The sequence below is a fragment of the Neodiprion fabricii genome, chromosome 5 (assembly GCF_021155785.1).
Source record: "Neodiprion fabricii isolate iyNeoFabr1 chromosome 5, iyNeoFabr1.1, whole genome shotgun sequence".
Taxonomy (NCBI): domain Eukaryota; kingdom Metazoa; phylum Arthropoda; class Insecta; order Hymenoptera; family Diprionidae; genus Neodiprion; species Neodiprion fabricii.
In genome coordinates, this window is record NC_060243.1 from 29,493,861 (window position 1) to 29,519,018 (window position 25,158).

General features: G+C 36.1%; 6 protein-coding genes across 12 annotated transcripts in view; 2 read left to right on the forward strand and 4 right to left on the reverse strand.

The window, feature by feature from the left end:
- Positions 1-2,542, forward strand: part of LOC124182066 (inositol 1,4,5-trisphosphate receptor) — a 29,564-nt gene extending 27,022 nt beyond the window's left edge. For both annotated transcript variants that reach the window (XM_046568857.1, XM_046568858.1), the window contains 2 exons: positions 64-225; positions 337-2,542. In XM_046568857.1, coding sequence (XP_046424813.1) covers positions 64-225; positions 337-414 — 240 coding nt within the window. In that variant the 3' untranslated portion in view covers positions 415-2,542. The remainder of the gene's footprint in view (positions 1-63; positions 226-336) is intronic.
- Positions 2,543-4,289: 1,747 nt separating this feature from the next.
- LOC124182067 (protein takeout-like) lies at positions 4,290-6,151 on the reverse strand. The gene is made up of 4 exons (XM_046568859.1): positions 5,969-6,151; positions 5,155-5,320; positions 4,818-5,017; positions 4,290-4,701 (listed from the first exon to the last, which is right to left on the reverse strand). Exons 1-4 carry the CDS (start codon positions 6,039-6,041, stop codon positions 4,397-4,399), a joined length of 744 nt encoding a protein of 247 aa, XP_046424815.1. The 5' UTR covers positions 6,042-6,151; the 3' UTR covers positions 4,290-4,396.
- A 3,503-nt stretch (positions 6,152-9,654) lies between these two features.
- Positions 9,655-13,723, reverse strand: LOC124182818. Its single transcript, XM_046570550.1, has 4 exons — positions 12,951-13,723; positions 11,757-12,862; positions 11,380-11,574; positions 9,655-10,561 (listed from the first exon to the last, which is right to left on the reverse strand). The coding sequence occupies exons 1-4, from the start codon at positions 13,468-13,470 to the stop codon at positions 10,079-10,081; spliced, it is 2,304 nt and encodes a 767-aa protein (XP_046426506.1). The 5' UTR covers positions 13,471-13,723; the 3' UTR covers positions 9,655-10,078.
- An 864-nt stretch (positions 13,724-14,587) lies between these two features.
- LOC124182823 (neuroepithelial cell-transforming gene 1 protein-like) lies at positions 14,588-18,312 on the forward strand. Its single transcript, XM_046570565.1, has 5 exons — positions 14,588-14,913; positions 15,039-15,286; positions 15,506-15,869; positions 16,105-16,533; positions 16,615-18,312. The coding sequence occupies exons 1-5, from the start codon at positions 14,848-14,850 to the stop codon at positions 17,119-17,121; spliced, it is 1,614 nt and encodes a 537-aa protein (XP_046426521.1). The 5' UTR covers positions 14,588-14,847; the 3' UTR covers positions 17,122-18,312.
- LOC124182821 (N6-adenosine-methyltransferase subunit METTL3) lies at positions 18,023-21,639 on the reverse strand. 2 transcript variants are annotated; one of them, XM_046570561.1, is made up of 5 exons: positions 21,444-21,639; positions 21,076-21,291; positions 20,809-21,001; positions 20,196-20,726; positions 18,023-19,757 (listed from the first exon to the last, which is right to left on the reverse strand). In XM_046570561.1, the coding sequence occupies exons 2-5, from the start codon at positions 21,215-21,217 to the stop codon at positions 18,965-18,967; spliced, it is 1,659 nt and encodes a 552-aa protein (XP_046426517.1). In that variant the 5' UTR covers positions 21,218-21,291; positions 21,444-21,639; the 3' UTR covers positions 18,023-18,964. The 2 variants fall into 2 exon arrangements, with proteins under 2 accessions (XP_046426517.1, XP_046426516.1); XM_046570560.1 differs by having other exon boundaries at positions 21,076-21,639.
- A 154-nt stretch (positions 21,640-21,793) lies between these two features.
- LOC124182825 (prolyl 3-hydroxylase 1-like) lies at positions 21,794-24,766 on the reverse strand. Of its 5 annotated transcripts, none has more exons than XM_046570570.1 (7): positions 24,616-24,766; positions 23,999-24,434; positions 23,287-23,542; positions 22,804-23,128; positions 22,557-22,682; positions 22,330-22,466; positions 21,794-22,229 (listed from the first exon to the last, which is right to left on the reverse strand). In XM_046570570.1, the coding sequence occupies exons 2-7, from the start codon at positions 24,337-24,339 to the stop codon at positions 22,143-22,145; spliced, it is 1,272 nt and encodes a 423-aa protein (XP_046426526.1). In that variant the 5' UTR covers positions 24,340-24,434; positions 24,616-24,766; the 3' UTR covers positions 21,794-22,142. The 5 variants fall into 5 exon arrangements, with proteins under 5 accessions (XP_046426526.1, XP_046426527.1, XP_046426530.1 ...); XM_046570571.1 differs by having other exon boundaries at positions 24,567-24,714; XM_046570574.1 differs by lacking the exon at positions 24,616-24,766 and having other exon boundaries at positions 24,147-24,287.
- Positions 24,767-25,158: the final 392 nt, after the last annotated feature.

Consider the following 25,158-nt stretch of genomic DNA (forward strand, 5'->3'; position numbering starts at 1 on the left):
TTCAAAAGTACATTTATATATACCAATTATGTCAATGTATGTAAGCTCTATGCACTTTCACAGGATCGTAATCTTGAATGGTTTCCACGACTGAGAGCAAAGTCTCTGGCCGCTGATGAAGGGGAAGGTGAACAAGTAGAGCTCAGAAGTTTACAGTCTCAACTTGAGTCGACTCAACATTTGGTCAAATGTTTATCTCAGCAACTGACTGAGCTTCGTGACCAAGTAATGTGTTCAAATCTAATTAATAAATTCCCAAGTTTCGAGACTTTAAAGATTCTGTTATTTCATTGTTGCTTAGAAATACTTCTAATATTATACGTTCTCTAAATTTAGATGACCGAACAACGAAAGCAGAGGCAACGCCAGGGTTTATTGAATTCATCGGCAATATTACACAGCATGCCCATGTAAACATCAGACAATGAGCAATAGATTTAACGAAGACTGTGAAATCGCGATAACATCGTTCGGAAACGAATCATACGATGCAGAAAGGAGTAAAGTGGAAAAAAAACAGAAAAGTTGAAAGAAAATGATATCAGCCGAACCGCGAATGGCTGTTATAAACGGAATTAAAAACGGTTTCTGTTCCTAATCAGTGGAAGCATTTCTTTACTATTATTAATTTTCGTTTCGTCGTTGGAATCTTACTTTTATTATCTGTTGCATTTGAAATTTATAGAATCTTAGTGTTGGCATGACCTTTAGAAGGATAATAATATCTTGTCGCATAAGCTCACAGTATACGAATCTATAATGATAATCTTGACGAGTTGCCTCTTTATCGGATAGTTCCGAAACTCAAACATGTCTGTAAGAAAAGATTTACATATTCGAAAGTTACGATATTTTTATTGAATTTAATATTATTCATCAATCACGCAACATTGTTCTACAATCATTTTTCAAACTAGAGTGATATTGATTATACGCACAAATAGGTTGTATTTTTGATATAATTATATTTCTTTTCTTTTAAGATAGAATTATTTTAAAACTACGAAACACGAACGCGTACCTATCTACCTACCCAAATCCTAATTTGTACGCTACTCGTCACATTAATTCCTCATGGTACGATCGTTAAGTAGGATTTGGCAGAAATATGTAGAAGACTGTCTGTGAAAGGGAACGATGTGAGAAAAGAGCCTGTTTTACAATACGCACAAAGCGTTTGTATATATGTATGCATGTATGTGTGTGTGTGTGCGTGTGTGTGAAACCTGATTCAAATTTCGAAAGACACACGGTTATACCAATTGTTCCAGTCTCTGTGTATACTTGATGTTGGGATGGCGAGAATTTGACAAAAAATTAATACGTGACTGGATGAAATAGACGTGCCAATCAAATTAATGCGATAATCAATTCTTTGTCCAATTTCTTTTTCCCGTTGAGTGATTATTTCATATGCACAGATACACTGGATGGTTTTTAACAATCTTCACGTGTTGTAAATTACATGTCATTGAACATATTTACGTGATAAGAAATTTGAAAGTCTAATATGTATCTGGACCGTCTGGATAGCAAATATTTCCGGCGTTTTTTTCCTGATATTAGTACTCACAAAAAACCTATACGCATTTTTCGTAATGATTAATTCGCGTTAACGGAAAATTCTGTTTTTTTCAACTTTTTATTGAGAAAAAAAAAAGTAATATTTAAGTAGACATTGACCAAATCATCGAATATCGAAAGCAGAAAGTTAATCCATATGTTAATATTTCACTTACCTGCAAACATTTGTAGTTTTACTTCATATACTTCAGTCTAAAGATTATAAATATTTTTAAATTAAATATAGAGTACTTAAATTCAAAAGGGAAGCCCGATGAACGGACTGTCCTCTAACATTAGTAATCGTATAATAACTGTGAGTGAACAAAAGGGAAATAAAATCGATAAATTTATAAATAAACATAAACGAACACCGTAATATTTAGAATTCAACGACGCTAGAAAAGTTCTCGTCAAGTTTAGAATACTACGTTTTCATTAAAGATTAACCGCGATTTTTCATCGACGCACTTAATTGGGTCGTTAAATATATGTAATTAACTGTTCAATATTTGCGTTTACATCGCATATCAAAACTTATACTGAAAGTCGACAATCAATCTTTCGAAGTAGATAAATAAATAGATGGTAAGAAAGTAAAAGGTGAAATATAAAATACTACGTAAATAAGGAAACGCAATCGACGTTATATGCCGTGAATATAATAATAACAAGAACAACAACAACAACAACAATAATATAGTAATAATGTAACCTCAGCTGCGCTCAAGTCACAGTTATAGGGAACAAAATAAACATAATCGAATTCAAATAATTGTGACAATGGATCGAATATAGTAAAACTGTTGAAAAATAAAAAAAAAATGACTTTTCGTAGTGGTATATAATTGATGAATAAAAATTGAAGCCACCATAAAAGAAAATATTGAAATTTTTCAATTTGTAGACTTGTAATTGTTAAAGAATGTAGATTTGAGTTGAGTTGAATAACAAAGGAAATGGGTACGTGTGTTTCGTACGAACTGCATTTTTTTTCTATCAATCATTAATTCTTAATTAGGTAATTCGAAAATCCAAAAATCAAATTATAAACGTGCACGTATTCTATCTACACGTTTACTTCAATTATGTATTCGATCTTTAATATTACCAACTTGTAGCAGAAATTTTTTTTCCGACTTACTGTAAAATTACTTGGAAATTCAAATCTGTCGATATCTCTGACGTTGATCTGACATTGTATAATACGTAACATATGCGTGATAAATGATCTGTGCGATTTGCGTATAGGATAAGGGTTTAAAATACGTAGGTATAAAATAGTTGTCTATAGTTGTTTGGCAGATTAGTGCGCATCTAGATGATACCGTTTAGTAACAATAAATTGAAAGTAATATAATAAAGTAATATTCAGAAATATGATGTACATGAAATTATTTTGCGTTGATCGATTCTCAAAATACTCCAACGGAATCATATGTCACTCAAATATTTTTCACATCGTAATAATGGCATGTGGCCATGTTTATGTGGCATTGGGAAGTTATTGACATCAACAGCTTACAAACGCCGTTGATATTTTGGCGAATGATATTTTATATTAACCGCCTTTTTAGGATTCCGTACCTTCATAGGTAAAAATCGGAACCGTTACAGGGTCATTTCATTGTCCGTCTGTTCGACTGTCAGGACCTTTTTTGTTGAAATTAATGCCAAATACTAAGGTCTTCGATCCCTTGGTGGTGTAAAAAATAAAAAGTCACGTAATTTTATACTTGCACACTCACGATCTTGACATTTGAAGAGAATCAAGTTCTCACGGCACAAGTAAAGTAAAAAAAGTCCGAAAGTAGTTAATTTGTAGTTATATAACACAAAAAAAAAGAAGAAAATAATTGAGTTCCTACAGAACCCTCGGGGCGCAAATCCTACTCACATATCCGGTTTTTTAGCATTAGCATGCAAATTGATTCGTTGCTCGATAATGTTTAAATTTAGGAATTTTATTTTACTCGCAGTACAGAGTTTGAATATTTGACCTTATAATGATAGCTTGAGTGAGAACGAATCTTACAATATCCTGGTAAATTTATATAAAACAAAGATCACACATACTTACGTCATAAGCATTTGAAAGTAAACTACGAGTTTGCAACCACTGCGAGTTATCAAGATTTTTCTCAACTTAAAATCAACCTTGAAATTGATATTCAAGGTGTGAGACAATAATGAAATTGATATTCAGGGTCAATCCACATCAAAATCCCGCCTGAGTCAACGTTTTAATTAAACATCAGTAATATAAGAATTGACTTCTCGGAAATCAAGTATTATTCCGCGATATTTTTATTGCGCCGCTGTCAAGCATTTCATTCCGTAAAATCTTTTCCCCCAGTCGAAGATTCAAAATTTGTATTATAAATGGTAATGTATCTTTAGAGGCACAGAGATATTACGGAGTAAAAATCCTAATTAGAATTAGATAACGCTGATCGAAAAGTCATCCAGCCGAAAATTCTATGATCAATATGAACATCTGAGATCTGACTGATCCAGCTCATTATAATTCTAAATATCGTTTGCATGCATGTCTATTTCTTTGTTTTGCGACACCAAGGCCATCGGTTGAATTCGATGGAAATGGCACTAGGAATTAATCGAGAATAGCATAATAAAAGCACCAATAAAAGCCGTCGGGTATGGCTCAAGGCGTGTTTTGTTTTGTTTTTGTTTTTTGTTTTTTTTTTTTCTTCTTTCATTGTATGTATATAAAACATGTACGTTTATTCGAAAAGCTATCACATCCAACGATACATAATAAAATTAATAACATATTTCGCACATACACGTTGAAAACAATTGCATATCTTAACTACGATGCAGGAAACAGCTCATCATACGTGAAATGCTTGCACATGTTATTAGCAGCGTTCAAAAGATACTCGCTGAGCGACTTCTCGATGGCCGGTACAAGGGTCTGCTTTATACTGGCTTTTTCATCCTTCAGAACTTGGTTGGTTACTTTTCCGAGGGTCGGATCACCACCACCTATACCCTCCAGCTTCAGATCGTAGTCAGCGATGTTCAACTTTAGGTCCATTGACGGAAAATAGTAGCGCACTTGACCATTCTTGTTGACCTTCTTGCCATGTAAGACTGCGTGGGCAGTAACGGTGTCTTGGAGAGAAAAAACAAAAAAAAATGACGTTAACGTTCGATTATACCAACGAAAAATGGTATGGATTTTTACTTGCATATCTCAGAATTGAGAGAAAATTCAATATATATTTTACCTCCGCTCAAAAACAAGGGACCTGTGCCCTTCAACGGTATCGACGCAATCTTTCCGTCGATTTCGTAGATTCCTCTCGCGATTAATTTCTTTATGAAAAGGTCAATGATGATGATATCCTCCTTGAGATTTACGAGCAAATTCTGGATTTCAAAATCTTTTGCCCCTGATATCAGCAGGTTTTTGCCCTCGGCCTTGAAACTGAATTATTCAGTAACTGAGTTAATGATCGGTTCACACGCCACTGGCTACTTTACTTATTGTTATCATACCGATCGAGTGTTTTCTACAACGATACACAAATTATGGCTCACAATCAGAGTTTTATTAGCTCTTACCCAGGACCCAGGTTCAGATTCATGTGGGGCACTATAAGGGGATCAATTGACGGCACTTCAAGCTCCGGGATTCCTTTAGTCAATTGTGGCCTCAGAGCATAAATGCTGTTTATCATGCAGTCCGATATCTTCGGATCGGTTCGCTTGCATATGTGTATGTAGTCAGCTGTCGAAGAACATTGAATAATTACAATATGGAAAAAAGAAGCAACTTCTCTACGTATGATTATAAAGGAAACTTGATAAGATTTTTCTTTCCGTAAATCCAAGCAATAAATTTGCAGAAGCTTTTATAATGCATATAATGCCAATTAAGACGTTGACCGAAATAGTCGAAACGTTGTGGAAAGGATTGTGAAATGTTCGATTTTGTCTGCTCTTTCCGACGTTATTCTTTTTGCCTTTGCAAATGCATTGGAACAATCATCCAATTTTAATTAAAATATTTTGTAAGATTTCGCGAATAGATGTCACAGGTTTAATGAAAATCTGCAAGAGATTCACGAACAATAACAGATACGTGTACGTATAGTGTTTTCAAAAAAAAGTTTCAGAGATATTAACGATTAAGTTTATCCGGACACTCAAAGAAAATGTTATACGTGAAAATTTATATCGTTTCAAATATAATCTCCGTTCAGGTTACAAGTTTTGAAGAAAAATACAGGAGTCCCACTGATTCTCTATCAAAGTATTATACATTGATTGTAAATGCTCGTATGATAACGAAACCCTCGAAGCGCGTGATTTGGGTAGTAAAAAATTAACGATATTAGTTTTAAATTTAGGCTGTTCGATCGGTAGCTGCACTTACGAATTGTTGCGTTCACTGATACAAATAACGCAAAAACTGCGATGAGCAGTGGTGACAGATTATTCTCCGACATGTTCACTATATAGTCGTGATGACTCGCAATTTACGTTCGCTATACTATATATAATATATAATATTATATACGAGTCGTCTTCCGTTCACTACCGGCGGAATAATGTTACAATCTTCAAAACCGGGATCCTTTTATACCAGTTAGGTCGACTGATCGTTGGTCAAATTCATTCTTTTTTGCCGTCACGAATCGAGGTAGAGGAAACGTGAGACTGGTAAGAAACTTTGAGAAGGCAAAACCCCACGTGTAACAAACTTCTTTTTGCTCCGTCCGTTCACATTTGTGGTTGTGTCTGCTTTGGAAACCCGTCATAATTCGTCGGCAGGTTTGCTAAAACTCGAATGAACGAACGAACACCCACGAGATTCGGTTTTGAAACAAGTCAAACAAAGCTTCCGGTGATTAACTCAAACCTGTTACGTATACGATCGTCATTCGTCAGTCGTTAACAAACGATTGTTCGTTACTTGCCTGCTGTTATTTCTCAACGGCTGGTGAGGGGATTTTTCGAGGACGTATAATACAACAATGTTTTTCCCTCCTTTTTCGGTCACGCTCAAGAGAAGAGAAATTCATTTTCCCAATTGCCTGCATTAACCGCCTCTTAGTATTCACGTCGCGATCCGGTCTTTGCATTCGATCGTGACAGGTTTATTATCTTGTAATAAACCCTACGTTGTATTATAAAATTTTGGCGATGCGTCACGACTTGCTTGTTTATTCGTTTAATCCACTTTTACCGCACAAATATTCAATCACAATTTACCCTGATCAACTGAACATAGATTGACTTACTAGTTTTATTTAACCTTTATGAAACCAATTAACTACGTTTTTTATTGTTCAAAATAATATATAGGAGAGACCGGATCACGGTGGACCTTCTGAGACGTTAATTATTTTTATTGCTTTCGATCACCGGGTAAAAGTTGTTTTGATCAGTCTCAAAAAAATTCATCCTTATTTCCCGCTCGAAAAATCTTACAAATTTTTTATTTCATTTTTTAAATAACTCTGCATCCTATAATTCTACCGGTACTGAATAATTCAATAATTATCTGTGGATACGTATGACAAAAAAAAAAAAAAAACATGTCATATTCCGGAGAAAATGGGCATCATCTAAAATATCATTTTTGAGAAACCTTTTAAACAAAAATTTTTAGGGGTCCGTCGTGCCCCGGTCACCTCTACACGTCGTACAACCGGTCCTTGAATTTGTCTGCATACTTATTAATTTTTTTTTCTGTTTTGCCATGCATAGTACGAGTGACATTTTATTAATTTTCACATCGCTAATCGCAGTGGAATTTTATCATACTGCCAAAAGGTGGTGAGACACAATTTCCGCCGTAAGAACTCGATGTAACTTATTAAATAATCAATTATCATATGATATTCACTGTTAATTTAATTCAAGAATATTAATTAACTTGACTGGTTGACATGTGTTGATTCTTCCACAACGATATGTGCCAAAATTAATTCTCACCAGAGGTTCGATTTAAAATTTGAATTTAATTATACCCAAATGGGAAGGAAAACATTTCATATAAAAAATAGATAAAGAAGCTATTAGTTTGTTTTTTTGCCCAATCGTACGTATGTAAAACGAACGACCTGAGAATAGTTGTTAATTGCATTCCCCAGGATCATTTACGTCAGTCTATTATTTTCTGTTTTAGTTTCTTCTGTTTTTTTTTTCTTATTGATTTTTCAGTTATGTGAAAGTATATTCCGTATATACTTCATTAAACCTCTATCCGTATTATATCCAGAGAACGGAAAGACCATTCCACGAAGGTCAGTTAATTAATCAGGTTGTACACAAGTGCGAGTGAATCTCGAGTCAAAACGAGTTTGGCCGGATTTTAAAAGGGTAATAAATGAATTGAAAGAACAGACGCAGTAAAAAAATTAACATGCATACAAGCGAACCGAATTTAAATGAAGAAGAAGAAAAACAACCACCGTATAATTATCTCACACCGTCATCTCATTGTTGGTGTTATAAATTTATAATATATAAAACATTCCCACCATATATTTTCCACAATATAGATGGAATTTTCCCAAAAATTCTTTTCTTCCAGTTTTCTATCAATAAGCCCTTTTTTATTTGTATTATTATTATGAAAAATCACTATCGCTTCCTGACAACTGTGTAATATATATATCGTATATTATAGTAACCACGGTGACGTTATCTTTGATTATTTTGTGAAAAAAGGTTCACGGTTCATTTTTCCATGTGCGCATGGGACATACATTAATCGTAAAGATTGGATAGTTCAACGAACTATGGAAATTATATCACCGACAAGTTATTCGCCATATATCTTCAATATTGATTCCTTCCTTTTTGAGCCGACGTCGTGTAAAAGTATAAAAGTGTATCGTAGTCTTGAATTAATTAATTCTACTAGTAACTTACCGTTTCACTTCGTATTCCATGTATAAGTTCCTCAAAGTTTCCGTCCAAACGGCTATGATTATGGTAATGAATGTGTTACATCAGTATATTTCATCACGTCTGTTATACGGTCTTTAAGTTTAATAAATTATACGTTATACAATCATATGTACATATATGGGTTAGTCCACCAATTATCAGCCAATAAGAGGGACGACAAAAAAATCGATTTGTCTGAAATTTTTACCTCTTGTAATGCGTACTAATGTTGAACAGTTCACAAAGTTTGAACCTTCTCGAACTTACCATTCGCGAGGAATGCCACGTCAAAGTTTAATCATTTCGAACTGAATGAGGTTTAAACTCTAATTATTTTCGTATCGTTATCGGCAAGAAAAAAAAATTATGAAAAAACAACTATCTTTTGTGCAAAATTCTCACTCTTCCGAGTATATTGTTCATTTCTGGACAAATTTTCGAAATCGGCCCCAAAAAGATGTTTTTCGGCAAATGAAAAAAAGAAAACACTTTTTTTCATGCCCCACCAAAACTTATCTTACTTTTCAGTTTTTCATGTGAAAACTGAGATTTCTTGACACAACACGGCTGTTTTTTCATATTTTTTTCTGCCAATAACGATACGAAAACAATTCGTGATTAAACCGCAATTAAGTCGAAATGATAAACTTTGATGCAACATTTCTTGCGAACGGTAATTCCGAGAAGGTTCAAACTTGGTGAACTCTTCATACTTAGTACACTACAAGAGGTAAAAATATACATACAATATTTATGTATCTACCGCGGAGTCAATTAGTTTCTATGCAATTTCAATATTTTTCTCTTTCGAGTCGCATAAATTAAGAATTTTTATATTTTTCTTTGTGCAATACTAAATTACTCTTTAAGATGTGTATTACGTAAGTTGAACTAGTCGGAAATCGAAGGCAGATCCTGATTTCAGTTATTTTATTTTATTTTTCAGTCCTCCATTTTTTTTACTCTCAAAAAAATGAAAACGTGTTTTTTTTCTCAAGTCGTACAGTCGCGTCACTTTTTTATCTTCGACTCCAAGTAAATAAGTTTTTAACATTGTTGAAATAACTTGTTTTAATCACGGATTCTGTTTCTGACAATAATAAGCGTATAAATAAATTAGTAAGGAACCCAATGCGGTAATGTAAAACGACGGACTGCATGGTCGAGTATCGTTATATGGTGACACAAGGCGACTTAAATTATTCTTGTGGAGAAAAAAGTAAAGAAAAACCTTAAATCGTTGGACCGAGGTATCCGGGAATCTGAAACGTCCACAAATTATAAGGAAATTTGTATCTCCGGACAAAAGTTCTTCTTTATCACTGGCATTTAGTCAATATTGACTTTAATTCGGCTAAATCCAGTTCTTCTCATATCAGCATTGAGATTCAGTGTAGGAATAAGCAATGTGACACATCAATTAATAAATGAATTTGGTAATCGAATACAGCCAATTCCAGTCCCATAAAAAGAGCGCATCTAATTTTTCCATCAGATAGTGTATTCGAAATTTTTTGGATTCTAGTGATACAAATCGTACCATATAATCCCATCATGAAAACCATATGTAATTTATCATCGTTCTTTAACACTTTTTTTTTGTAACACTCGATGGAAAATTGACAAAGTCTTTCAAATCAAACAAGATTTCCTCCGTCGTTTTAGCCTTCAATCCCTGACGATTATAGTCATTTCGAAACATATCTGCAGGTCTAGGACGATTTTCAAATCGATAAAAAATCCTTCTATCTCGCTGATCAGCTCTCAATGTAATCGCTGGCAAATCGACAACCGTTTTTTTTCTCGTTAAATTCGGGCTGATTCTAACACGCTTTAGATCGTTCATATTTTGGACAATTTGTTTATCATTTAGTCGATGAAATCGTTTGTTGACAGACGAGTCGTAGCGGTTTATTCCTGGGTTATTGATGGTACAATTATTGTTGAAGTTCCTAAGAATTTCACCACCATCCTCACGTTTTTCTTGTCTGAAAATCGGTCCACCAATCATATTATCGAGCTGGTCCTCGGCTCGAACAAAGTCGAAATCTGGATCGATGAGCATCGTCTGTGAATATACGAAAGAAATATTCCATTTTAAGGGGCTAATTTGGTTAAGAATGCAAAAAAAGACGGAAAATACAGTTTTTGTTCGCGATACTTTTCTCCGAAAAGGAAAAAGTATAGGTTTATTAGTAGAAAGAATAATAAGGATTCAAAAAAAAAAAAAAAAATCTAGAATTTTCTTTAAATAAATACGTCAACTCGGAAAAGTGTAATCGTTTATCTAGGAAAAGTAAACTAAAGTTCTGGTATAACCGGAAGTTTAAATTAAATGGTACATGGCAATTTTTCATGCTCAACATGCGATTGTAAAATGGTGTAAGTTTTAGATTTTTTCATCAAACCGTTTTCGAGAGTATCGCTGGAGCTTGTCGGACAGACCGCTATTTCTGTAAAAACTTGTTTTTCCGATTCTAGGGTTTCGAAACCGCAAAGATTCGTTGAAATTATAAAACGTGTTTTCGACCGCAATCAGTACTTTTCTTATATGAGAAACGATTTTGCGGGGTCGTTTCTTCTACCAGTGTGAGGTGATCGTTTTGAACCATGTGGCTTTTTGTATTTTGTGAATATTTTCTTTGTAATGGCATCGAAGAGGCCTAAGCTTTCGCTTTTTTCGATGACAACCTTGGCCTTTTGTAGAATGACATGATTGGTTTTGATTAGTTCAAGTCGTTCCCCTATGTGAAAGATCATTTTCCCTATATTGGATAAGATCCATAAACCATATCAATAATACTTTTCTCAGGTCACCAAAGGTGATGAAAAGTAAAAACCTCATAGAAACTCTGACTAATGTCTTGGCCGACTGATCACCAGTACCTCGAAAATTCTCTTGTAAACCTCAATCTTGGCACGTTCTAGTTCAGTCGAGCATCTAGACCTTAGAATCGGCGATTTATTCAAATAATCAGCATCTGCCGCTGCTGAACTGTTCAAATACCGCCAGGTCAAATCGGTATTCGCTGATTCCTCGGGCATCGGTTTGGGCAAAACTAATCCTTGCTGATGAGTTTTCTGTAAAGAAAATACGTTTGCAATTAAGTTAAGTGTTCGAAGATGATCGAGAACCATCACAAGATGTATATACAAGAAGAATTATTACGTATATCTATGTACATACGTATTGATACAACTAATGATACTAACGATAATGAAATGATAATTCATGTACGAGAGTGTAAATGCAATACAATTACCAAATAGGGCGTAGGTAGATCTACGACAGAGTACGAGGCTCCTGCCACAGAAAAATAATTTAAGGGACAATTTCTACTCAAATTTTCTTCATTTCCCAAAGATCGCTGCATGTACCTTGGGGGTTTCATGAAATTCATCACGTTCTCCGACTGATCAACTCTCACCGAAGAAGCAGATTTACCGAAGGTAAAATTCAGTGTTGGTGCAATGATAATTGCACCAGCCTGTACATTTTTTGCAATATTTTCATGGCCTGAAGATAATCGCCTCGACACCTCGTCCAGTTTATTATCTTCTACTTTAATTTTAGTCACCTCACTCCTGCGCTCATTTGATTCGACTTCTGGCTGTTCAAAATTATGAATTACTCCAGTCTCGAAACTTGGAATATCGTTCATGCAATCTTTCCACCGCTCCCTCTCACTTAAATTCCTTTCCAGTCTGATAAAAGGCATTCCATCGGTACAGTTCGATCTTTCCAATGATTCTCTATAAATCTTTACCTCATTTTCAACAGTTTCCTTTGCCTCTTGCCAAGTAGAATCAATTTTTACTGTGTCATGCTCACGTTGAATTTTTCCGGCAGTTCTGGAAAGAAGTGGTTTCTCAGCATTTTTTTTCATGCTATTACTTACATCCTGTGCTTTCGGTCGATTTTCCTCAATTTGAAAATTGAAGGAACACCTCTTTTTAGACCAAACTTGACTTCTGATTTCTTCTGCTTCCGCAGATTTCGCCTGGATCTGATCCATTTTTTCCTCAAAAATTTTCCACTCTGCTTTTGGCTTTGTCTCATTAATAACAACAACTTCTTGTTTTACTTTGATTTCTTTCTGTAAAGACGCTATGTTTTTTCGAACTGTAACGTTTTCGAGTTCCGACGTTATATTTTGAAATCTCCCGAGAGTCTCTTGTCCTTCACCCGGGAACATTGACGACGTATCCAACTTTGGTCGATTCAAAAATCGACCGTTTGTCTTTAAAACATGTATTTTCGAATCAAGTGCTGTAGTCGACAAGTCGATCGGTAGTGGGCTCTTTTTGCGGATTTTAAATTCCTTAGACTTTAGCTCTGCAAGTTTTTGTAAACTGTCTGAATCATTACCTGGAACAAATAAAACATCACATTAGTTGTGCTGCGAAGTTTTTCATACGCTGTATCATCATATACGAACGCTTAAATGTGATAATACCTGAATTAACTTCACGGAATTCTTCCGGCATGCTATCTATATTCGCCCCTGATCTTTTGGCATCCACGCGGTGTCCAGTTTGTGGAATACTTTTTTTTGCGAAAACTACTGCATTTGCGAGTAATTTAGGATCGCGGTATTTTAATGCTGCCTTCAAAAGGAACGAGTTGAACTTAGGCGTGTTTGAATATCGTAGGGTTCGAATGTCGTGGTCTTTCACTGATCTGGTAACTGCAAAGCCATTTTTGTCAAATATTCTTAAGAAAGGGTGAAACTTCACCCGACTACTACCAATTCTTGCCCAGTTGTTTAAATTTTCGGCAATCTCATCATGAGACGCTTGTCTCCGGTAATTTTTATTTCTCTTTCTTACCGTCCTGTTGTATTTTTTTCTCTCAGCGATGTAACGGTGACTCGGTTTCTCAATTTTTACTTGAGATGAACCTTCCCGTTTGACGTCATATTCCGGTGATAATTTTCCCGTATCACAGGAATTTCTTACACTGTATTCATTTTCCATATCGTTTTCACTTTCTGTATAATTTGCAAGAATCGAGGCATTGCTCACTGTCGAATCTCGGTCATTATTGTATCTATGACAACGATCATCGTCCTCAACGTCCAGCGTGTTGTACAAGTAGAGTAAGCATTTTTCAATTTTCGAAAGATGGTACAAATTGAGCGAGTTATCGATATTCGATGTGCATCGATCGATTTCGTTTAACGATGAATCGTGAAGCGACAGACTCGATACCTCGCTGTCGATAGATCGACTGCCAATAATCTGATGTCCCGTCATGCTTTTGACAAATTCACAGTTTATGGTATATTTTCAAAAATTCACATATGGACTTTTCGTGTCTTTTAGATCATATACAGGCCTAGGTATTACGAATTAGGGGCTTATCAATATTCACAGATCGTGTGCACGTCGCCGATTAGTTTGTAATACGTATATAACCACTATGTCACAGTTTTCCTCTTCGTCTCAATAGAATAATCTGTAATTTTTTCGCGTTCGAATTATCATGATGATTGCTTGGAATTCGTAAAAAAATAATGATGCTTTAAAATGTTTTTTATGTATCTTTGACGGCGAAAAATGTTCACTCTCTTTATTTGTCTTCTGTTTTCGTTGTTTTTGTTTAATTATGTATTATCTCTAGGGAAATAATTGTGTTGACAACCGAGAGCTTTGCTATTACGTAATGATAACCATGGTGAAAAAAAAACAAAAGTACTTACGAAAATGCAATAGATTTTATAATCTTACCGTCGTAAAGTCCTTTCAACAACACGTCTTTTTGATTATCATCACGGGCGAAAATCTAACGCTATCGTAAATAATAATTAGATGTTTGCTAGAACAAATTCGTGAACAGAACTGATTAAGGGCGGAAATAATTGAAAGCAGGGAAAACAAAATGAGTTGAATGCTTGGCGTGAAATGTTTCATTGTTTTCGGAATCGCTGCACTTGTTCGCTTTCAATGCTCGAATTTCGAAATCTCGATACTACTCCGTCTATGTTATTTTCACAGACCGTGGACTCGTGTCCAATTTTCATCGTCGATGAAAACTCTGCTTTACGACTTTGAGCGACACAACACAAATCTGCTTGTGACCGTGACATATTCGTATTCACATCATAAATGGCGTCTGACGACTTGTGTCAATGACCGCCGAACGATGTGTCTTATCCTAAATTGTCTCGACCTATCATAAAAAATAATTAAAAACACATTACCTACTCGAAACTTAATTAGTTCTAGTTAAAAACAACAGCCATCCGTTGGATATCAGTTTACCGCCAACCGAAAGTTAGGTTATTTTAACTAATCATTATCCGACCGAATTCTTGCTACTCGAATTTCCCTCAGTGAGTTGGCGGCAGTGAGATGGAAGAGGATCGCGATACGTCAATTAAAGATCACTTTCCAGAACCTCAGAAGAGATTTTGGATGGTAACGTATTCGTTATAGTTTTTGCTGTTCTGAATCGCTTCTCCAAAATCAGCTCATCAACTCTTCTACGTCGTACTCACTCACACCTGAAAGTATCCACCCTAATGTCAATCGTACCATTCCAGCGATCTAGGAAGCGTAGAAATAGCGATGCGGCCAGTGTCAGTTCGATGGATATATCAATGGGGTCTGATAGTATCAAGAAGAAAAAAAGACGCAGAATTACCGAAGTCGCATCGAGCTTCTTTTCCTCTTCCTCCTCATCTCTGACACCCAGCAAATTTGGAAGTGTTCTTCAAAGATCGTTCAGCTCTCAAGTAGCCGATCTTTCTCTCCTTGGAGAGGAGGTTGATTCGGGCAAGACAAAAAAAAGGTAAAGAACTCGAGAATGTGTCAAAGAGTTTAAATTCACATGAATCCAATGTAATTTTAAAACACGATTAATGAAACTTTTGTATTTGCCTTGAAGCTTTGATTCTTTAAACTTTGGTTTTTGATATCTGAGAATAATCCATCACTGATATCAAACACAAAAGATGTCCGTCTTCTAATTTTGTTTCTCACATATATGACCGTCCGGGTTGACGCACAGATCAAAAGTAACCGCGGAGCGACTGGATCAGCTGGCCATCCGTAGCTGGATTGTGGATATTGCGGAAGGGAAATCCAGCGGGCACCTGGATTTGAGCTTGAGTAGAAGAGAAGTGAAACGTCAAGAGGCGATCTATGAATTATTCTGCGGGGAGGATGTGTTGTTGCGGGACCTTGATAATCTCAGAGAATTCTATTACGAGCCTTTGCTACGAAGCGATATCCTGACTCCAGGTGAACTCGCCACACTATTTGGAGACATTTCCAGCCTCGTAGACCTCCACAAAAAGCTTAGAGACGAACTGGTCTGTCTTCGAGACGAGTCGGGTTTCACGGATGCTGTTGGAACCATTTTAATCAGCTGGGTTCGTTCTTATTGCACACCAAATTGTTTGGCTCTTAATTTAAGAATATAAAAATTGGTATAATAGTCTTGATATGATTCAAAAACGATACGTATAGTGAATCAAGCATTTTCTCATAAGATATTCTCCAGGGTCTTATGCAAGAAAATCAGAATCTACAGATTTCGAATTCAATTTCACACAAAGTTGGTGCAACCATTTATTTACACTTACTTCATTCTTTCTCTTATTTTAGTTACCAAGTCTCGCCGAGCGCTACGTAGATCGTTGCAAGGCGCAGGTGTGGGCGAGACACTTGCTTGAGGCAAAACGCGCAAATAATAAACGGTTCCAAGAATTTCTGAAGAAAAGAACAAGTGTTCCACGGGCCGTTGACTTGTGGACATACTTGGACGTTCCGAGATCAAGGGTCGTCAAGTATCCTATCCTTGTTAATGAAATCCTCAGGCACACCCCGTGCAATCATCCTGATCAGACAGCGCTGAGAAAAGTCAGTGATATACTGTCCAAGTTACTTATAGAAATCGACGAAGCCATGGGAAATTCGGAGTGCAAGCTAGCCCAGAATAAAATCAACCCCTCGCCAGTTTGCGATCCTCATAAAGTCATACAAAATGCTGTGGAAGTCATTACCGAGGGGCAGTTGAGAGATGCTAAAGGAACGGTGCGCTCAATTGAGTTAATTTTCTTTCTTCAATTCCCTTAGCTCGCTGATGTTCTAACCGAAAGTAATTTTGTTTTGCAGAAACTGCATTGCTTCTTGTTTGATAACTGCTTTGTACTGGCTCGTCCAGCGAGGAGACCAGGCAGAAAATGTAACCCATGTTTCCCTGTCGTATTACGAGATCAGTTAAGGGTACAGTTTGAAATCGAGGCGGGTGAAAAAATTCATACTACCTCATTCAAGGTTGCAGAACACACGCTTAATGCTGACGATGAGCATGCAAAACGGCATTGGATTGAGTCTTTTCGTAGGCTAAATACTATTTCTACAAATGGAAAAAGAAATCACGATGGAAATATTATTGTAACTGAGGAAAAGAACAAAAAAAGGAAAGAAAAAGAGAATCGAAATGAAAATGAGAATGAGAATGAGGACGTGGATAAAATGAGTGAAATCAGCGAAAAGTCGCCGATAACGAAAAGTACAAGGAAACTGAAGTCTGTCGGAGATTTGTGCAGCAGTCATTTTCCGATTTCTCTTAGAAAAAGCCTTCTCAGGGATAAAAGAAACAGCATCAGCCTAGTGTGAAGAGTACTATGATTTATTCATATATAACTACTATATTCATATATACATCCATTGCGTTAAGAAATTATACATATTTTTTTAGTCGCATGGTTTCACAGTCATTTTTGTAATTAACGTATCACGGATGATCTGGTGTTTCATTTTGCGGCAGCTAAAAAAAACAAATTAAATCCATTCACAGTGCTATCGTTGTCGGCGTTAATACCTATGAAAAAATGATAACGTAAGGAAATTTCAATCGATTGAGACGAAAAAACAAATGCGGTTATCCGAATGGAGTCCAAATGTGTGATATTGATATATATTTTTCAAAATTCATCCCTTTTAAATATATATTGCGTATTCGGGATGTAACAACTACGCGAATCGCTCGGTTTGATAAATTGCGATTAGTAATTAATTCGAAGCCATAAATTGGTAAACCAGGACTAAGTGTGATCGATGCTTGAGAGAAATTGCAAAAAAATTAAAATTTTTCATTTTCTGACAAGTATCTATTTTATAATACAACGATTTTTTTTTTGATTTTTCTCTCATATTTTTTAACGTTATGGCCATCCATTATTTTTATCCGGATTTCATAGTTTTAATATTAGGTTCAAATATTTTGACTTTTTGAGTTTTTATCCATTCATTTTTATACTTTTTATCTTATGCGACATCTGGTCATAGCAAATTTGTAATTTTCAATCACATCCTGGCCAGTTTCAAGAAACTGCTAACAGAATTCACGGTGTACTATCAATTTTGTGTTCTCTATGCCGCGTAACTTTTTTTGCACTCATATATCGCATAGACAATACAAATAATCGAAAGACAATGCAAATTAATTCATTTTGTGATAAATAATGCGCATTCATTTTTGATATAATTGGATCAGTCATACTTTTTTATGATCCAACTAATGTAAATATATATATTCCTGCATTTATACATAGAGAACTTCGGACAAACGCGGTGTTTTATGATATTAGGTTACGACTCGTGAAGCGTAGGTTTTATTTTCTTATACTTTCTCTTCAGTTAATAATTATTTTTAAATTCGACGAGAGATCTTTTAGGCGATGATAAGACGCACGTTTTACTCAACACCAGCAAAGTTTGCAGGGTGTTTTAATGCTGATGAGCCGAATTCGCTGAATTACTTCGGAATCTTCTCCAAGAATAAAAAACAAAGAAAGCTACTTTTCATTTAGTGAAAATTAAATTTGAACCTTTCATTCGTTTGTGTGAAAAATCTGTCAATTTATTTAATTATTTACTTGAAGAATCACATCAATCAGAAAGGGAGATCACGTGGCTTATTCTATAATTCTGCATTTTCAAAACTGCAATTATAGAATAAAGCTGTAAATGTTTCTTGTTCTATTCTATCCATTGGAACTTTCAGAGATAATCTGCAGCTGTGGCATATCCTTGGTATTTAGACACTCTGTCTCTTTTCCGATATTGTTTCAGATCAGTAATTTATCAACTTTGTTGTAAATAGATATTGCTATTGCTAATTTGGGAACAACTATTATAATAATGATTTATATATTTAAAGAAAAAGTGACACAAAAAAGCAAGTACAAATATCGTACCTACTGTATCGTTGTAGTGGCATTGATTAAAAAATAGAACAAATGAATATTTTTAGTATTTTTTTTATTAAAAATTTTTTCTGTTTGCTCAATTCCAGCACGTCTGAATTTTTGAAATCACCATTTTGAAACTTAAAAATCACAAAATATTTGGTCAAGTTGTAATTCCTATCTTATTGTTAATAATCCGTCCGCTGTCAAGATTCTCAAGGTTGCGATGTTGAAAATTTTGTTCTAAATATACAGAATATTAAATATCGCTAAGATTTACTCGGCTTCATCGAATTTCCATCGGGATAGCGTTTCTTAAAAGCTTTAATCAGTTGCGGGTCAATCAATCGCACACCGTCGACCTGATTTCCCAGAGTGATCCAGTTCGGTTGAACGTTGTGCGGTCTTCCGAATAACTCGATCTTTCTGGTTCCCGGGCTCATTCTTTCTATAATCCCGTAAATTTCGTCGGGTTTATGACTCGTCGCCCTCACTTCGGCCACGATGACATCACTGTCCAGACCTCTGTTTACCCTGGGAAATCCCTTCATACCAACCAGACAGTGCTCTTTCCCATGATTGAGCCAGTGACCGGTTCTCCCAGTTCTTATAATGCGCTGAAGTTGATTAGTCTTCACCCAAATAATCTCGTCCACTCTGTCGTAGCCCCATAACTGGAGGCATTCTCTGCCTAATTCCATGGCTCGTCCGGTCACCCAAAGAAATAGGAGACCCTCATCTTGCAGGGTAGGGATTCCGAGTTGCCGCATTTCGTCATCCGACATTGTCCCGTAGGGAAGCTCCATATGGATATCCCAAGGAGGGTCCGCCATTATTACTGCGAACTTTCCCAGCACCGTCATATCCAGATATCTCAGGTCGCACTGGATCCACTGAGGAGGATACAGTGTCAGGTCCGATGCTCCCGTTGAGCCATTATTATTGCTCACTGGTTTTGGATCTAGAGCAGTTGTTCTGGAAGTATTTCCACAAGTTGTTGCGTCTGCTTCGCCCTGATCCTTAGGTTGCGCAGTGGGACCGTCAACTTCATAGTGAACGTACCTTGAAAACAGATGATTTAAAAAGTACTGGTTTCTGTATTCTGGAATATTGTTAGAATTATTTCGAAATTCGAAAGCCCATTATTTTGTAGTTAAAGAATATTTTCAAAGGTACGTGATAACCAATATTTAAGTGTTTTGTGAGCAACTTTGAAGATAGTAATTTAGTTTAGAAGTACTTTGTGATACGCAATGAAATCCAGTGAACTAATCTCTACTGATTTTACCCAACTTCAATTCGGTTTCTAAATCATTAAATTTATCGACTCGATCATTAGTTTTCCGAGTTTGGTAAACCTGAAACATGCACAAGAGAAAACAAAAAAAAAATGAAAACAAATAGAGCTGAACTTATCTAAACTTATCAACGAATTTCACAGGAATCTATCACCATTGATGAATCTATAAAACGGGGAAGAGAAATAAAGTCAATTATTACTTGCAAGTGTCCATGTGGAAGCAAGTATTCAAAAAGCTACAGTCTCCCAAGCTTTCATCAGTATGACTTTGAAGGATTTTCTTGAAATGCAATTTCTTGCACTTCTCATTGAACGCTTGCCCAGACCCTGGCTGACTGTTGCCATTGAGCTTGGCGCAATCTGTACGAGTACCGTGTGGACAAAATTCCATAACTTGGGCACCACCCTGAGACCTAAAACGTTCGGCCAATGACTTCTCCTTCGATGTTTGTTTTGACAAAAGGTCCAGTATCTGTTCCCCGACTTTTTTACTCTCCTTTTCTCTTATTGTAGGCATAGATATCAGTGACATGATGTCCTCAGTATTCTTCTTATCGAGCTTTGTCTGTTTTTCCGGTGGACTTTCCTCCTCGATTGCGGCAGGCAGTGAAACCCCCAGTTTTTCCTCTTCAACAATGTTTTCAGCATGTAACAAATCTGCCTGGGAATTCGATTCCGCAATAGACAGAATTGTATATCCGACGACATCGTTCTCTGTAATTTCCTTGATCCTGCAAAGGAAATGTCTTAAAATATTGCGAGATGACGTGCTTTGTTTATTCGCATAAAAAACTTTTCTCATTAAGTAAATACCTGATAATGTCTTGTGCAGATAATTTTTCCAAGAGCTTGTTGATATCTGAAAATGATATGTCAATGCTGAGAGCTTTTCTGAGTTGATCTGTGAGATCAGTCGATGTGATTGGTAAGCTGGAGATACACTGATGCAAAATTCGCAAGACATCTTGTTCGTATTCAACCGGTTCAGATTTGTTATTAGTCGTGTCTGAAATTGAGATTAGAGGCTTGAAACAGAAATACGAGACTGAAAGTAATGGAAACAACAAATTAAACAGCTACCAATCACAGATGATTCTGTAGCTGGTGGGGTCGAAGTGAGAGTGAATAATTCGTGTCTCTCTCGTTTACGTTTTTGCAATTTTTCTCTTAGACTGTTCCTCTTTATCTTTATCGCCTGAATTTCCTCAAATGCATCAGACATCTTTCATCTCTTTTTCTTTCCTTATCACATACGAAGGTTATGATTTCGAACAACAACAACTAAGCCTCGATTTCCTAGGAAAAATAAAGTAAAAAAAAAAATATTACCGAAACTTTTACTGGCTCATAAATATACGAAAATGTAGGAACGAGAAAATCGGATGCGGTATTTTTAGGTTAGGTATAGGTTATGTTTATTTGCGAAGTTGTAATTGGCTATCTATTACGCATTGAAGGAAACTAGGAATCAACTTTCGCAGTGTATCAAAAGTTTGGTATCGCCGTAAATGTATTTTGTAATATTTCTCGAATAAATCTTATTATCAACTGAATTGCTTGTGAATTTTTTCCCGGGAGTATAAATATTCAAGCGGGTGAACTCGGCGTTGCCAGCTTCACTTGGGATGCAAAATGTCTGATTGATATCCGTGGATAGAAAACTTTTGAAAGAAAGTAAAAAATTTATTTGTGGTTAAAGAAAATTTGACAATTTTATGGGATTACTTGGATTTTCAAATGTGCGACGGATTCGGCAAAATCTGATCAGGATTTGTAAAATTAAAATACAATAGATCGATTTGCGTGTAAGTGAGAAACGGTTTAATTCGAAAATTATAAAATTCCGAATCAGAAAAAATAGTTTGTTTCAAAGTAAAATTAATTACTTATAGTTTTTCTCGGGTTTGTGATTTCCACTACTTGATTCAATCCGAAATTCCTAATAATCATGTAATCAGTTTCAATTCTACAATTAAAAGACAGGTGATTTGCGCTCTGAGCTTGAAGAAGCTTAATTATTTACGTATATTTATTAATGCATGTAAACGAATGTATGCATAAAATTAATTGTAAAAAAGTAAACTGCATTTTGTTCGGTTCAGTTTTTTGCAGAATTAAATTGTTCTTGAACGTGCGTTTTGTTTAGTTCAATTTTTTGCAGAATTAAATTGTTCTTGTATGTAGAGTAGAATGCGCAGTTCGTATTCTTGCCTCTTGAAGTACGACTCGGCTTCCTGCGAAAAAAAGAAATAAAAGTTCGCAAATCAATTTATTTGATCCTTAGTTATTCTCAAAGACCGTGCGTTCCTGACTCTAATAATTATAATTAATTACCTCGCGTGGCTTGAAGTATTCTTCTTTGACTTCCGGTAGTTCCATAAAATATCTCTTGTTCCTCAAAACGGTCTCATCGGTCGGTATGAAAAGCAAAAAGCTTTCAACCGCGGCACACGCTTCTTTAAATTTACCAACTAAAATGGTTTTTAAACAAGCAATTTAAACTATGAGCAATCCACAATGAAAACACAAGTCTATAAGAGAAACTATTTCCTAGATCTTACTTTTGAAATATGCGTACTGCAAATAATGATAGTGAGATATGAGCAAGTCGTGGCGCTGTTCGCCGTTGAGTTTATTTAATGCGTAGGAACAGCTGCGCTTGCATTTTAGTCCGAAAGCAAAGTGATCTAGAAAATAAAATTGGGTTTACATAACGTTTAAATTCTATAAGACAAGAATTTCTAAAGTTTCAAATGTAATTCGCGAATTGCCAATCCGTATTAGGAATGAAAAGTCGGATTAACTCACTCGCAATGGACATGGTAAAGTCTGGAAGCCATCCCTGGTCGAATGGACCTTCGCAATACAATCTGCAATCCTCTTCAGCTTTCATGTAAGCCTTGAGAGAATTTTCAAGCTGCTCAATAACCTCCGGATAATTTTCTTCGTAATAGGCTATAACTCCATCTTTGTACATTGCTTGGAATGGGTCACTTTCCAAATCTACTATATCCTCTTGAACGACTTCGGGAAGATCTACGTAGAACTGCATGTTTCTCAAGGTTTGATTGTCCGTCGGGTGAATGGTCAAAAACGTGAAAATGGCATTCGCCGCATCCTGGTACCGCTTCGTCTATAACGCGCGTAAAAAAACAAACATATTATCTGTGATGCGACACGAGATATAATGAAATGACATGATGGAATTTCATTTCGGCACCAAAGTTTTTTTCCAACAATTCTCATATTTGAAATCCGTTTTTTACTTCATCAGCAGTAAATTGTACATACCTTGTAATAGCAAATGTGCAGAAACTCGTAGGCCTTACGTTCAATGTACTTCCTCTCCACATGAACGGGCAACTGTCTATCATTGTCTTTATTCCTCACGATCTTCTTGCATTTCATCAAACACAACGTTTCCCTGACTTTTCTTTCGAAGAAGTGCATATCTTCTATGTCGTACGGAAATATTGGTTCAACGTCGTTAACTTCCGCTCGGCACTGTCTTCGGCAATCAGCAACCGTCTTTTTGTGCATTTTGTAGCTGCGGCGCACCATGTATTGCATTAATAAACATCGATAATTACCTACTAACTTATAATTAACTAAAGGCCCATTGCAGATCCGTACACGAATATTTACAAATACTTATTACGGAAAATGCTACCGCTAACGCGAACTTTTTAGTACAGCTCATCGAGACCTTTTAAATTTTTGAACCCAACTTTCGTCTATCTGTCAAAGTTTAGTCAGCGTTCGTATAAGTGTGCGATTCTGTTCCAACTTAGCTTACAAACATCTTTGTATCTACAAAACTATTGACCCGTTTGTAACGAAATATATCTTAAAACCCGACCAGACGTTGTAGCTATCCACAGAAATAAAACTGATCAAAAACGGTTCGGTAGTTCTCGAATTATAAGGGAACATACTTGCAGCCAGACAAAGAGACGTTGGGTTTTATGTTATATAGTGTAGACAAGATAAAACTGTGTTGAACCTGTTAAGGGCTTTGTGGAAGTCGTCGATGCACCCTTGCCAGTCATCGTTCAGATACGACTCGACACCCGTTTCGAAAAGATTATCAAGCTCATTTGGATCCTCCTCGGTTTTACTCCCATTTACCGGTCTGTCAGTGTCCTGCTTACCAGCAACATGCGCCGATTCTGTAGCGATCTTTTCGGAGGGAAGATCCTGGAGAATCTCATCCTGAACCACGGAAACGGTTTCCTGACCGTCTACGTCATTGCTCAGCTCGTCTGATGCTGCAGACGTGGCGATTGCAACGGTGAAGAAAATCGTGATCAGGGCGAAAACGACGTATTGATCAAAAGCCCGCATAACGAGAATATGTAGCTCGTCAAGATCGACTAAAAACTGAGAATGATCTTGGCACTATTTGATCTTTGAACCCTGATTGCGATAAAGAACCCACACTGAAAACGAGATTGAAGTTAGTGACGTTATCGTATCGAAACATTGGGGGCAATCACTACACTAAGATTTTGAATTATGAGTGTGTTTTGTTTTGTTACAGTTTACTAAATTTCAAACAATTCCAAACTTGCTTAATAACGGTTTTTCCTCAGCATGAATCGTTACGATAACGTTACTAACTTCAATATGATTACTGAAAGCCGTCGACGCTATGCGATCATCTCTGACGCTTCGTGGTCACCGCACATATACAAATGCTGCCGTTTCTTCAGACGTGTGTGGGCGAAATGTAGTTGCAGCCCACAAGCAGCATATACGCCATGACTTTACAATATATCGCGTCAGAGGACGAGATGAGAAATGTTCTCAACTCCACATACTTGTGAGCTAAATCAGTTGTAAGAGATACGCGAACGCTACGGAGATAGACCCGATGTAGCGTTCTTCACGCATTGTCAGATTACGTAATTACCGTCTGCAGAAAAATGATTACTACCAAGGAAAAATGTATTCAGGATTTCCGCGCATATTCGAACTAAATTTTATCTTGTTGCAAGAACAATAAAATTGTCCCAAAAGTATTAAAAGACTCGGCAAGTTCACATTACAACAAAATGTTTGAAAAATCTCAACAAACCGTCGTCTTGTTGATTTTCATCGGTTCAATTGAATTCTACACTACTACTACTTCCTTTTTTTCCATCAACTTTCGGTTTGATATAA